The following is a 13,325-nucleotide window of genomic DNA, read 5'->3' as shown; positions in this document are numbered from 1 at the left end:
TTCCCGGAGTACCGTCTCCTTCTTCCAGCACAGCCTGAACCTCTCTGTCTGCGCTGCTGATGCAGAAAGACCATAAATTTTACAGGAGCGAACTTCATGCACATTATCAAGGTAGTGCTTTTTGGTCAAAAATCAATGGATCAGTTAGAGACACACAGAATACTTCTGAGCCAAACCACATACCCCCAGCCCTAACGAAACAAGCCTAACAAGAGCTGCCCTGCCATCTAGTTTGTTAGAGAGTAGCTGGTGAGTGGAGACTTTGCATATTAACTTAACCTTAGAGGGAGTTGTACAGAAGTCACTACTATTGGCAAGGAGTTAACAGGGCCCCAGGCTCTGATATGAGGGAACATTTAGGCGGCTCTACGCTGTCAGTGCCCACCTTCAAGCGCACCTGGGACTTTGCAGCCTGCTAAAGGAAAGGGTCAGGTGAAAATAACTAGACAGGAAGCCCTTGATAAAGAAAAGAGTTTATTTTAAAAAGCTCTAATGTTCTGCCCTGTGCTTGGCCCCTGGATGGAGCTACGGCTGAGAGTTAGTACCTGTACAGGGCTGAAGGCAGAGAAGGTGCAGGGTCAAAGCTGGGTTTCTGGCGGGTCAGCCCCACCTCACGTATTGTGCATTTTTAAGGAGATGGCAGGCGGTCCAGCTCCTGGTGGTAAGAAAATGTTGACTCCCAAGATTCATGTGTTAACTTTACCCACAAGTTAAGCAGAAGTCATTTGCCTCTGTCATGATTTCCAAACCACAAAGTAAGTTTTAAGGGACAGTGGGGTAGCAGCAAATGGGGCTCAAGTCCTGTGTCGTCAAGCCCACACATGTCATTTAATAATCCAAGTAATAAATGCCAACTCTTCTGCTCCAGGACTGGAGTCTCTCTCTAGGCTTTGCCATCATAATCCTGAATCAGGTGAACTCTCCTCCCTGTAGGACTCGGGTGGTGAGCCTGCGGTCGGTGGGATGCCAGGCAGCCCCACACTTCCTTCACACATGAGCAGGAGGCCTGACTACAGACTTAGCTACTCCTTCCTCAGCAAGGGTCAGCAGTGAGCACTCAGAGGGGGACGTGGGGGCCTCCTCCTGAGGCATAGTCAGCTGGGGTTCTGGTCAGACACCCAAGACACGGCTGCTCCTCAGCCCTAGCTCTGGGCCAGCACAGTTCCCCGGTTTGTTTGCACCAGCTCACAAGCTCTCAGCTGGGGTTCTGGCATGTGGGGCTCAGCTAGAAACAGGTGGAACAGTGTCGCTAATTCTTCGGAGAAGTCCTAGAATAAGCAGAGAGATGACAGACAACACTGACTGATACATAATTCTGGATGGTACATCCTTTCTATTAAAAGTCAATCCCCAGTATCAAGCCCTAGCTAACCAGTGAGTAGACAACCTTATTTTTTCCCACCTGCCTTCTACACCGAAATGGATGTGACCCCTTTTCCCATGAGTACTCTGGGATGCTCAAGTTCCAGCAGGGAGAGTGAAATCTGACAGCAGACTCAACCATGGAGTGACTACTTCACCACCACCATGTTTCATCTTGACAAACCGTAGGAGGTATAAATCATTCTGCCCTAGATCACAATAACTTTAAGTACCAGCTGAGATTAAAATCTAGGTTATTCTGATTTTAAAAACTCCTACTCACTGTGCCACGCTGCTTTCCAACTAACTACCTGCCTTCCCTCCCTCCACGGACACAGTCTTTCATACAACACCCACTCAAATGTGAAAAACGCCCTCCAGAACAGCCACGCCATTTCAGGGCGGTCCTGAAGATACCTGACAAAATCCACTCAGATTTGGGAAGATCCTAAGGATGCCTGGGCCCCATCACTTGCCTCATTTCAGGATAAAAGGGCATAGGACTCCTGTTCTCCATCTAGGTATGAGAATATGAGGACTCCTTACCTTTGGCCACTGGGCGTCACGGAGGCTACCCAGGCAGGCCTCTATCTCTGTCCGTCCCATGAGCCCTTTCTCTACCAGCTCCCGGAGCAAGAAGAGCAGCAGGTCCCACTGCAACACACACGGAGGAGAGCAGGGTGGCTAGGACCGTACAGCGACCCTGACTGATCCAAAGGACAGAAAACTGCCGCAGAGGCTGCCTGGAGCCCATGCTAGCGTGTCAAAAGAAACTGAGCACCGCTGCCAGAAAGGGGGAGTAAAGGAACCCCACCCATGGCGGTGGGATAAGCACAGGACTGCGGAGGGCTAAGGAGCCTGCCTGCCCCCGGCTCACCTCCCTTGGCCGAGTGTCCGCCAGAAGCCCCACGTTCCTTGGGCTCAGCAGCAGCTGCAGCGGAACCGGCACCTGAAAGTCGTCCTTCCACAAGGAGAGCAGCACGTGCAGGAGTCTTCGAGCCTGCCCCCTCTCTAGCCTGCGCGGGGCCGGGGGCCCGAGGACAGGGATGTGGTCTGCCACTATGGGAAGAGAAGAAAGCCCAGCTTTAAGAGACAGAGGTAGGGTCCCCTAGCTGGCCCCTGGGAGGAAAAAGGGAACAAAGCTCCGTATATCTAATCTTGCTTGTACCCGGCCCTGCGATCTGGGGGATCCGGCAAGAGCGTGATGTCATGAAAAAGAGCCATACCAAGGAGGGATGCTAAGTCCACAGAGCACTTCGCCAGATGCTGCTCCGCAGGTGGGCACAGGAACTGTGGGGAAGAGACAGGGGGACCCTGGGCATTAGTACCGTCCTTAGAGCAGTGGCCCCGAGCTGCTGCAGCTCCGGTTCGTGGGCACCGGACAAGGACCCCCAGCGGAGCATCCCACTGCGGCTCACCTGGCGGCACTGCAGTGTCTGGCCCAGCTGGCCCAGGAGCTGCTCCAGATGGTCCGGAGAGACTCCCTCCTCGGGGTCCCGGGGGCCCACAGCCAAAGACAGCACATCCTGGAGGCAGTAGGGGTGGAAGCAGAGTGAGACTGCATACCTGGCTGGCACCTAGGAGGCCACAGAGAACGTGGCCTGGGGCAGGGATCAGCCAGTGGAAAGAGGCAGAAGGAAAAGGAAGACAGGGCCCCTGGATGAAGTGGCGGGTTCAAGGTGCCTTAGACCCGGGGCTCGGGCAGACCGCACAGCTGGGAGAAGCAACCATGTGGATGCCAGCTGAGGAACAACATGCTGCCTGAGAGCTCAAGATGTCCCTCGTCCTGGGACAAAGGCGATCCTAGCCAATTCCCAGACAGCGCCTTACTCTGAAAACACTTAGGGGAGCCGTCCTGCTCCATACACGGTAGATTTTCTCTCTCTCCCGCTTCTCTGTTCATCTTCTTGGGAGAGCCCGGCTTCCGCAGGGAAAACCAGTAGCTACTGGCCACTTAGCCTTCTCTTCTCCCTCCTGGATACTCTCCCTCTTTAGTCATTCCTCCTTAGCCCTAGTCCTAATTTAGCCCCACCCAGCAGTAAAGAGTTGAGGCTCTGCAGGCCATGACGTCTCTGCCCCAACTACTCCACTCCGCTGCTGCAGCACAGTAACGCCCTAGACGGTTCAGAAGTGAACAAGTGTGGTGTGTGGCTCTACACTAACCAGCAGCAGGCTGCATTGGGCCCCTGGGCTGTTTGCTGACCCCTACTCTAGACAGGCTCTCAATTTTTCAGATCAAGAGCAATGGTAGTTTATTCTTACCGTCTGTAACTAAATAAGCATCACCGCCCACAGAGGAGAACGTTTCTGAAAGCCGATCCCAAAAGCAGGTGACTGCTTAGAGACTTTCCTACCTGTTAACACCAGACAGCCCCTCGTGACCAGGCTCCCGTCGCCAATATGCAGCCCCTCCCAAACTTGCCCATCTGCCCTCTTCCCCTTTTGGGTGACTCAGGTACCAGAAGTCCGAGAAGAGCAATGAGGAAAACCATTCAGTTCAGCTCTGCCCCACCGAACCCCATTCAGTCATGATGGACACCGGACTAGCTGCGCAACACAGAAAGCGGCTACATGAAACACTGCGGCGGACACAAGGAAGGAGGGAGACCAGGAAAAGAGCAGGGAGAGGGCAGAGGGGAGGGGCGCAGGGAGGAGGGGAGCTGTGTACTTTGATCTCGGAGATGAGGTGGGAGGGGAGGGGAGCATGGTGCTCACAGGCTCGGGAGCAGCCCCTCCGCTCCCCCCGGGCAGCTGCTTCGGGACCCTGGGCTCGAAGTGTGCGACTCACTGCCGCCTTCACCTCTCTCCTGATCAGCGCTGCAGGTCAAAGGGAGAACAGAAAAGGGGTCACACCACATCAACCCATGCCCTGCACCCTTTCCAGCTGCCTGGTGTTCCATCTCCCCCAAGGGCCTCGCACTTTCTGCCAGTCCACTTTGGAACAACCCGGCCAGCCCTCCCCGGGGCCCGAACCTTACCTGTGATGTTGGCTGACAACCAAGCACAGGCTTTCTCTGTTGCAAGCCCCACAGCAATGTTCTCTGCGCTGCTTAGAACCTGTGACCCAGAAGAAGTGCAGCGTCAGGAGCCCGGGGAGGCTTGGGGATGACATGAACCTGTGAGGTGCACCCAATGCCGGGACCAAGCCATGGGCCTGTCACCAGCAGCCTCACGCACACCCTCGCGCACGCACGGCCCACGGCGCACCTCTCCCACACCAGACACTAGTCTGCGGGCTCTTGGCCTCCGCCCTACTTACAGCTGCCGGGGTCTCCTCGGGAAGCAGTGCCCGTACGGCCCCAGGGCTCTTCTTCTGACAGAACCTGAAAGGAGACAGAGGCTGTCAGTGATGGCTAGAGATTTCAGCCTGGCTCACAGAAGGAAAGGCTAAGCATAGCCATCACCTGAGCTAGGAGGGCTCTGCCCTGGGGAGGTGTTGGGGTGGGGGTGGGGGGGAGGAAGAGAAGCACTGTCAGCCCTGGGCCCACCCCTGATCCCCAATGCTGGGAGGAATGGGACCAACCCCCCCCTCTTCCAAATTCAACTTCGGACTTTGGGACCTAAAGCCCAAGATATGAGCCTACAGAGGAAGCAAAAGAACAAAGGGGGTTTGGCGAGCACATGGAATAAAGGAGAGGAGTGTGAAAAAGTCAGAAAAAGAAAAGCTGAGAGTGGGGACGAGGGTCTCTTACTCCCGCCCCCGGGTCAATGCCTGGGCCCCATGGGGGCACAGCTGGGAACACAAGATCTCCAACAGCTGGGCTGGATCTCCCCCGTCCTGTCCCTGTGTCACCAGTTGCTCTTGAAGAAGCGACTCTGCCTGGCGCACCAGATCTGCCACCAGTGTGGCCCTGTAGCAGGGACAGAAAGGCTTGGAGGTAACTGAGGGGGCTGAATCCGAAAGGGGCTACAAATTCAAGGAAATCTGGTCAGAACTAACTTCAGCAGTTTGAGCCTCCCCACCACATCCTTCCCCTCAAGCTAACTTGCCTCAGCCTGGCAACACGACGTTAGGAGATTTAAAGGGGGAAAATGTAAGGGAACGGGCCCGGCACCCTCCACATCGGCCTTCCCGGCCCTCTGAACCCACGCTCACTTGATGTGTTTGACGCAGTTAGAGCCGATTCTCTCCGCCACAAACTCCACAGTCCTGCGCAGGGAAGGCGGCTGGTTGTGGAAAAAGGCTTGGGCCAGCTGTGCCTGTGGGGGGGGCAACAATGTGTGAAGAGTTCCCTTTCTCTTCCCTGCCGGGCGCCCCCTGCCTCTACCGGCCCCTTACCTGCAGCCCCTGGGCGGTCCGGGGAGGCTGGGCTCCAAGGCCAGTGGTGGTGGTGGTGGGAGTGATCTTCCTCACAAAGCCCCCACTCCGCCCACTGCTGCCCGACACCCACGACGCCAGCAGCTTCCGGAGCTCTCCTGCGGCAGGGAAGCCCAACTGCTTAGTTCCAGAGCCACCCCTACCCTCCCAGGCCTCTTGGACTTTAAGTATTTGTGGAGTAAAGATGCTGAAGCACCCGGGGGACGCCTAAGAAGGGAACAGCGTATTAGCGTGTCAGGCCTACGGGATGCCTGCTGGGTGCTCATCAAGGGGCAGACCGAGGACCCTGGGCGGCGGAGGACCAGTGTCCTCACCAATATAGGGGCAGCAGGTGTAGAGCAGGTGCTGGTCCACCACAGGCATGCTGTCCTGCGGGAGAGAAGAGAGCAGAGCTAAGTAGGCAGGTTTCTCTTCCTTCCCACTGTGCCAGAAATGGGGCAGTCAGGGAAGACAGTTAGCCTAGGAACTCCCAGCCTGCCTGCCTCCTTTGTTCCTGCCACCCCCACGGCTCTGGCCGGACCCCAACACTTACCAGCCCATGCTCTGAAGCTACTGTATCCACCTCCAAGGCATCCCACTGACCCTCCTCCAGAAAGAACAGGTCCTCAGGGACCGTGGGAATCTGACAGAAGACCAGGGCAGCGTGAGCGCCAGTCAGCACTACAGACACGCAACACTCAGACCCTGTGCTTCCAGCAGCAAAGCAACACCATGGGGATTCCCACACCCGCTCTAAACCTCCATCTTCTGGCCCTGACCTCGTTCACACTCAGACCTCCCCCAACTCCCCATCTCCGCCACAGTGGCTGCCTCTCCTCCCCAATCTGGATCTTCCCTCCCTCTACCAACCTGGAAAAGCCAGCCCAAGACAGCAAGCAGCAGCAACTTGTTCAGGAAACACATCTCCCCTTCGCTTTCCTTTGACAAGACCAAGCTCCTAACAGGTACATTTGTGCCAAGAAAGAAATGGAATGGAGTGAAAGAAAGCTATCACTGGGAAAGTAATTCTCAAAAGCAGACCAAAAGGGGACGGCTGTCGTGCAGGCGAGCAGGATCTCCTCACCGCCCTTTCCCAGATCTGTACTCCCTCTCAGCTGGGCCACAGGAGGAATAAAAAAGGGCCAAAGTGCAAGGACCCGCCCGTGGTCTGCTGAGGACCCCATCCTGCGTCCCCGCTGCGGGTCAGCCTCGGCCCAGGAAGCACAGGCCCCCAGCCCTCCTCACTGACAGCAGCCTCAGCAGCTTCCCCCCCCTCCCCCCGCTCCAGCCCCGCCCTCGCCGCACCCACCGGTGCAGGTGCCGCAGGACGGTGAAGATGCTGCGGTAATAGTCCAGCAGGGGCACGATGTGGTCGGCGAGGGAAAGGAACTCCACCAGCCAGGGCACGGTGAGCACGGCTCGGCGGGCCCGCAGCCCCTGCTGCAGCAGAGCCCGCACGTCCAGGGCGGGGGGCACCTGGCGGGGCAGGGCTTGGTCAGGGGGCAAGGCCGGGGGCCGGACATGCCCTCCAGCTCCAGGGCTCTGGGGCCCCTCCCAGCCCTCCTTACCAGAGCCCCCATTCACCTGGCTCCTCAGGGCCAGAATGGAGTCCTGGAGCTCACGGGTGGGGGGTGGCTCGGGCCCCCGGTATGGCAGGAAAGCCACAAAGCCCAGGAATTTAGCCAGAAGCCTCAGGCTGAGCAGCACCATGGCAAACTGCCTCCGTTCACCCTGCAAGGGATCAGGGAAGTAAAAGGTCCTAAGCATAGGGCTTCTAGAATAATTCTGAATCTGTTACAAAGTTCTTGAAAACAGCCCCTCCCTCCTAGGTCAGAACCCTGTACTCTGCCTCATTCCGCTTTCTAACCTGCCAGTCCACGTCTGACTCCCCGTCTTCGTCGCTAGGCTCAGGTTGGGGCAGGGCAAGGCTGTTGAGCTCCCGGATCTTCAAACTCAGACTGTCCATGAGATGCTGATTAAACTGGAAGCTAGGAAGGAGAGAGGGAAAAAAAAAAAAAGACACTGGCAGAGGTGTAGAAAGACCCAGAATAGAGAAGAGGTGCTGCAGACAGAAAGGCACAGTGGGGTAGAGGGGGAGGCAAAGGAGCAGTGAGGTTACCTATGTGGGTAAAAGAATGAGAAGGGAAACAGAGGCATAAGTGTGAGCTGGAAGGAGCCTGGCCATGGCCCAATCCCACCCTGTTATATTCCAGGACAAGAGAAACAACTGTTGTCCTTCTGGAAAGACAAACCTCTCCTGGCCCCAGCCCCACTCCCTGCAAGACACAGGGGACCTTTACCTGCTGGCGCTCAGGATGAAGTCCCTGAAGAAGCCCTGACAGCCTGGGAAGGTGGGGGGTGGGCAGGGGCCCCCGCTGCTCTGAGGGGCCACGAGCCTTTCTTGTAGGCGCCGCAACCGCCCCAGCTTGTCAGCTCCAAGCATACTTAACACATCCGGAGCCTCCCCCAAGACAGTGCCCCCAGCGCCACCAGGACTCTGACACATCTGGGGCAGCGGAAAGAGGAGACAAATAGAAAACCCGTAAGTTTGTTCAGAAAGAAGGACTGAACAAAATAGGGTGGAAGTAATGAACATTTAGGGAATGCCGACCCCGTCATCAGGTGCCACAGATCTGTTTTTCAAGGTAGGGATGATACTGTTTTATAGGTGAAGAAGCTAAAACTGCAAGGTGAAACATTTGCCTAGGTTCCCCAGAGCTAGGATGTGAAATCAGGCCTGAGTCGTACGCCAGTACTCTCTCTACCATGGCACAAATCGAAGGCAAGGAAGTAGTGAGAGGCTGAAGGAAGGCAGGGCGTGCAGGGCATGTGACAGAAGGCTCCGGCTCCTCTCTGGCTGCCTGCATTTTGGCCACCCCCCACAAGGAGCAGAACTCCTGTTCAAACTCCAGCCCAGGACCTGCCTGGCTGTCCGCCCCATCCCAAAGTGCCAGCCATTACTTGGCTGCCTTTAATATCTACTGTCCACTGTAATCTCCTGCTGGGGCTATTACCTGGAGAAGTTGTTTCTGGAAAAGCCGAACAAAATGGCTGTGGCTGCAGGCTGCAGAGAGTTGACCCATCATGGCTCTGAGGCGTAAGAGGCAGGAAGAGAATGTGAGGGAAGGGGGCAGAAATCTGAGAGAACGAGCCAATCCTCGGGCCTTTCAGTCCTTTACCAGGGGCCCGAGCAGACCTCGGCCAGAGCTGGTCGGCACAGGGATACAGGAACGGGTAAGGGACACCTTCCTCAGCACCAAGATCCCTCAAGGCTAGAGATACACTTAACGCGACAAGAAATAATACCACCCCTCTCATCTTCAGTCTACACTGGGCTCCAGTGAGTTTCATGACCCAAGTGGAAGGTAGATCCCTGGACGGAGGATATTCTCTCTGCGCCTCATCTAGCTATGCAAAGTTCTCAGAACTGCTGAACTAGATGATGGAGAAAATGGAGGTTGGAAAGGGTCTAACCAGTGACTTGGGCCAAGTAATCTGGCACTCAAGCAATCTGGAGAAAGGGCTTTGCACTTATCTAAGCATTCGCCATCACGGAACAAGTCTGGGTCACGTCTGAGTGCAAGGAGCTGGCCCAACAAATCCCTTCTGAGTAGGGGCAAAGCTGCCAGTAACTAGAGATTAAGGCGCACAGAAGGTAACGTCCGTGGGCTAGGAGGGGGGGAAGAGGCCTCCTCCAATCAGCTACCCGAGCACCCCTAAGCTGCTCACTGCCAGAAGCAAGAGAGACAAGGTGACCAGTGTGGGAGCACCTACCTGATCCTGCTGCCCAAGCCCTTCTCAAAATCCCAGCCAGGCTCCTCATGCCGATCTTCCCACTCTCGAAGCACCTCAAAAAACACGTCCCTGACAGACACAAGAACGCCCGATCAACGGAGGCGCAGCTGACCTCACCGACTCCCAGCAGCGCCTTCTCTAGCTCAGAGGGACGGAGGACAGGACTATCCGCAGCCCCATTCCTGATCCTCTCCAGAGTTCTCTAGGTGATGACAACGCTGCAGACCCAGCAGCAGCACGCCACACGCCTCACAGACCCCGGGGCACAGCAAAATCTGGTTCTGTCTTGTTGAAGAACCCTGTGACTAAAGTCATACACCTGTGAGAAGGCTGCCTAAGGGCGGAGGTTCCAGTCCACGGCAGGAAATAGGATGAAGGTACGTGCCCATTCTGACGGTTGGAAGGAAGGGCCCAGTGGTGCTAAACTACCACCTGTTAGTGCCAAACTCCTAGTTTCTATGAAAGCAACACAGGCTGCCTATCCCAGAGAAAATGCCACCTCGTTCCCTCCCAAAAGTTCCCTTTTCTTATCACCTCTGTTTTTTAAAAGTATGAAAGGCTCGGTCACTGGAGAAGTTGGCACGATTGTCTGTTTCTGGCTGAAAGGAGACAGCTTGAGCAGAGGGTGGCATCGCCAGAGAGACCTAAAATATGGCAGTGACATTAGGGACTGAAACCCTCCCAGGTCATGCTCAGAAAACGTCACCCCCGCATTCCGGCCCGGGGTCAGCCCACGTGACAGCAGAGTGGCGTGCGCCGGGCTGCCTGAAGCACGAGGCTGGGAACGGTCAGGTCCGGGCTTGCTGGGGTCCCTACCTTGGCAACACTGCCCTCATAGGCAGCTCGGAGGTGGCCTTGCAGAGCCGGTGAGAAGCACAGCAGCCGCTCGTTCTCGGCCAACAGCTTCAAGGTCCCTTTGTCCAGGTAGGAAAGAACCCTACAGGGACGAGAGCGCGTATGACTGAGAATGGGATGCGCTGCAAATAGGAGCCCGCGCCTGCACACCCCAGAGAACGTCGTCTGAACGCGGAGCAGGTGTGTGAGGCAAAGTCATGGGCCGAGCATTTAAGATGCCGGAGGCAAGGGGGCAGGAAAGAGACCTCTGGAGCAGGGAAGCAGACACAAACCCGAAGGGCAGATGCCAAGGCCACAGGGGGCAATTTGATTCTTTCAGGGGTTAAATTCATAGACTTGACACAAAATGACAGGCTACGTGTAGGAAAAGGCCCAGGGTCACTGCACCTGTGTGAAGCACAGCACTTACCCCAAGTGGCCAGAGAAGCAAATGGACAATGGCAATGAGGCTTAAATGCCTCGCTGGGGAAACTCACTGAAACTGATGCTCCAGAACCTGCACTGCAAAGAAGACACAGTCATGGACACTCTGGAACAGTGGGCTTTCCAGGGAATCTAGAAGGATAGTACCAAGCTGTCAGTTAAGAACTGTTTCATCTCCAGCCCTCATTTCCCAAAAAGAGGCTTGCCCACTGACCTGGTGCTCCTGGAGTTAGTTCAAGGTCACTGTCCTTGGTGGCCACCATCCTCCGAGCAGTAAGGAGCTGAAGGACGAAGAAAAGCTCCAAGAAGAGGTTTGGTACCAGGTTCTCTGGATAGAAAAAGAAACCTCAGGGTGTCAGGCACCATTTGGAATCCTAGCCCGCAGTTCCGCAAGCATCTCCACTCCAGCACCTTTTGCTCTCACCCACCGGCAATGCATGAAGAGTAGACAAGGGCTATCAGCTCCAGGCGCTGGCGGGAAGACACTCTGGCAGGGTCAGCGGGTTCAGCTGTGAGGTTTCCTGTCCGGCTGGGGAGGGGAGACCCCGATTCTGAGGTGGGACAGGTGGCAGTAGGTGACTGCTGCAGCTGCTTAGAGCTATGGGGACAGAGAGATGTCAAGAGCAGTTCCCCTAGCTTCCCCCGCACAGCCACACTCTGGTTCCTCCAGAGCAGACGTCCACAGCCCAGGAAACAGACCCAGGGCTGCCTGAGCGGGCAAACCAATCTCAGGGAAAAGCCCTTCAGATCCCCCAGTGGGAGGAAGCTGACAACCCAGGGAGTGGCAAGGTCATACCGCTCCTTCCTGAGCATCTCCCGCTCCTCTTGCAGACTTCTGCACCCTGGGGGAAGGCCATGGCCCCAAGGGCTAGTGTCCGGGACTGAGGGTTGGGAACTGGGGACACAGCTGATTGGGGGTGAGGTGAAGCAGGTCTTGGGCTTGGAGAGTGACCGCTCTTCGCTCACCGGAGTTGGGTTGATCCGGCGTGAAGGCTTCGTCCTGCTAAGTAGCCACAGGTTTTTCTCAAATTCCCATCTTCAAATATGTCCCCCTCACCACCTCAAGGGCGGGGGCCCCTTGCGAAACGCCCTTCTCACTACTGTGGTTATCTCACCCCCAACCTTCGGGCCGTTCCCACGCTCGGCTGCGGAGCGCCCGGCCCTAATTTCCTGACTCCCCTCGCACAGCCTTCGTGCCCACCCCGCTCGTGGGGGAGGGCTGATTCTCACCCTGCAGGGCCCGGGGGAACCGAGCCGACGGGAGGGAACTCCTCCAGGTTGCTGAGGTTTGGCGGATCAGAGCGCGCGAGGCTGGGGCTGCCGGGGCTGCCAGAGCCTTTGGGCCTCCGGCCCCCGGCCCAAGGCTGACTCTCTCCGCCGACCCCCTCCTCCAGGCCCCCGTGGCCGCGGCCTCCCCGCTCGCGACCCGGCCCCGGGCCCCGCCTCCTGCCCCCGCGGCGGGCCGAAGGGGCGTCGGCGGCGGCGGCGCTCGAAGGCTCAGTCGGGGGGAAGAGCTGGCTGCGCGCCCCGCGGCCGCCCCGCGGCGGGCCCCCCGGCCTCCCTGGCAGAGCTGCCGAGGAGCCCGGGGCCTTGGCGGGGGTTGGGGGGCCCTGCGGGAGGACGCGGCTGCTCTGCTCCCTCAGGAAGTTCAGCAGGAACGGCACGAATTCCTTCCGCAGTGGCCGGAGGGAGCTCAGCGCGGCCGCCTCCCCGGGGTCATCCTGAGGGAGAAGCGGCGAGGGACGAGAGGGTCAGCGGCCAGCGCGGCGCCACGAGCAGCCGGGACCGCAGTGCGCGCTGAGGCGGGCGGCCGGGGCAGCGGCCCCTAGTTGGAGCGCACTCGGCCCGGGCTGACAGCCAGGCACCCGAGAGAAAAGGGACCGGAGGGGTGGTAGCTCCCGCGGAAAGCAGACTCGGGTCAGGCCCGGGGGTGTGCAGTCGCTGTTACCTCCGAGCTCTGGGCGCTGCGCGCGATCCACCGCACGGCCTCGGCGACCGACACCTCCTCTCGCAGCAGCGACTCCAAAACGGCCGCCATCCCGGTCGGGGCGCTTGAAGGCGATTGCGCAGGCGCCGGCGCGCCGCGGGCGGCCTCGGAGGGGCGGGGCCGGCTCGCGGAGCGACCGTTGGGCCGCGGGGCGGGGGGGCGGGGCGGAGGGGCGGAGCCCGGGCTTCCCCGGGCTAAGGTTCCGCTCACGCCTTGGGTCAAGGCCCCGGCTTGCTCCGCGGCTCCGGACCACAGGCCCGTGGCCCGCCAGGTACGGCCGCACCGCGGTCGGCGAGGCCCAGCTGCGGCTGCCCGGGTGCGCGGGGCGACCTGCGGGGACTGGAGGACATGACTGGGGAAACCGAGGGCCCGGGAGAGCTGCTGGACGGCAAAGGTGAACAGTTGGGAAAGACACCTGCCTTATCTTCTGCGATAAGCACACCCTTTTCTTTCAAGAGTTTAAGCTTTTAAGATTTTTTATTTATTAGAGCACAGAGGGGGAGTGAGAGGGAGAAGCAGACTCCCCGCGGAGCAGGGAGCCCGGCTCTGGGCTGGATCCCAGGACCCCGAGATCATGAGCTGAGCCAAAGGCAGACGCTTAACCGA

General features: G+C 58.0%; 1 protein-coding gene across 5 annotated transcripts; it reads right to left on the bottom strand.

Annotated features, from left to right (window-relative positions):
• Window positions 1–457: 457 nt before the first annotated feature.
• On the bottom strand, window positions 458–12,789 carry CDAN1 (codanin 1). Of its 5 annotated transcripts, none has more exons than XM_036084610.2 (28): window positions 12,681–12,789; window positions 11,963–12,453; window positions 11,529–11,735; window positions 11,161–11,330; window positions 10,947–11,060; window positions 10,786–10,864; window positions 10,271–10,391; window positions 9,989–10,098; window positions 9,434–9,523; window positions 8,674–8,749; window positions 7,960–8,165; window positions 7,527–7,647; window positions 7,244–7,390; window positions 6,969–7,135; window positions 6,530–6,617; window positions 6,213–6,302; window positions 5,995–6,049; window positions 5,642–5,778; window positions 5,459–5,562; window positions 5,055–5,213; window positions 4,622–4,685; window positions 4,341–4,419; window positions 4,031–4,179; window positions 2,781–2,888; window positions 2,589–2,652; window positions 2,240–2,421; window positions 1,909–2,016; window positions 458–1,268 (listed from the first exon to the last, which is right to left on the bottom strand). In XM_036084610.2, exons 1-28 carry the CDS (start codon window positions 12,768–12,770, stop codon window positions 1,143–1,145), a joined length of 3,702 nt encoding a protein of 1,233 aa, XP_035940503.2. In that variant the 5' UTR covers window positions 12,771–12,789; the 3' UTR covers window positions 458–1,142. The 5 variants fall into 5 exon arrangements, 4 of the variants coding, with proteins under 4 accessions (XP_035940503.2, XP_035940504.2, XP_077935604.1 ...); XM_036084611.2 differs by having other exon boundaries at window positions 11,529–11,732; XM_078079478.1 differs by lacking the exon at window positions 6,213–6,302.
• Between the last annotated feature and the right edge of the window lie 536 nt (window positions 12,790–13,325).

This window comes from Halichoerus grypus, chromosome 8 (assembly GCF_964656455.1).
Source record: "Halichoerus grypus chromosome 8, mHalGry1.hap1.1, whole genome shotgun sequence".
NCBI classification, from domain to species: domain Eukaryota; kingdom Metazoa; phylum Chordata; class Mammalia; order Carnivora; family Phocidae; genus Halichoerus; species Halichoerus grypus.
The sequence above is the reverse complement of the archived record's forward strand: the minus strand, read 5'-3'. Positions and strand labels throughout refer to the sequence as shown.

Excerpts from the sequence above, each read along its gene's own strand:
- CDAN1 (XM_036084610.2), bottom strand. The coding sequence starts at position 12,770 with ATGGCGGCCGTTTTGGAGTCGCTGCTGCGAGAGGAGGTGTCGGTCGCC. Across the intron at positions 7,391-7,526 it reads AGTCAGACGTGGACTGGCAG|GGTGAACGGAGGCAGTTTGC; the intron begins GTTAGAAAGCGG and ends GATCCCTTGCAG. Across the intron at positions 5,563-5,641 it reads GGACCGCCCAGGGGCTGCAG|GCACAGCTGGCCCAAGCCTT; the intron begins GTAAGGGGCCGG and ends CCCCCCCCACAG.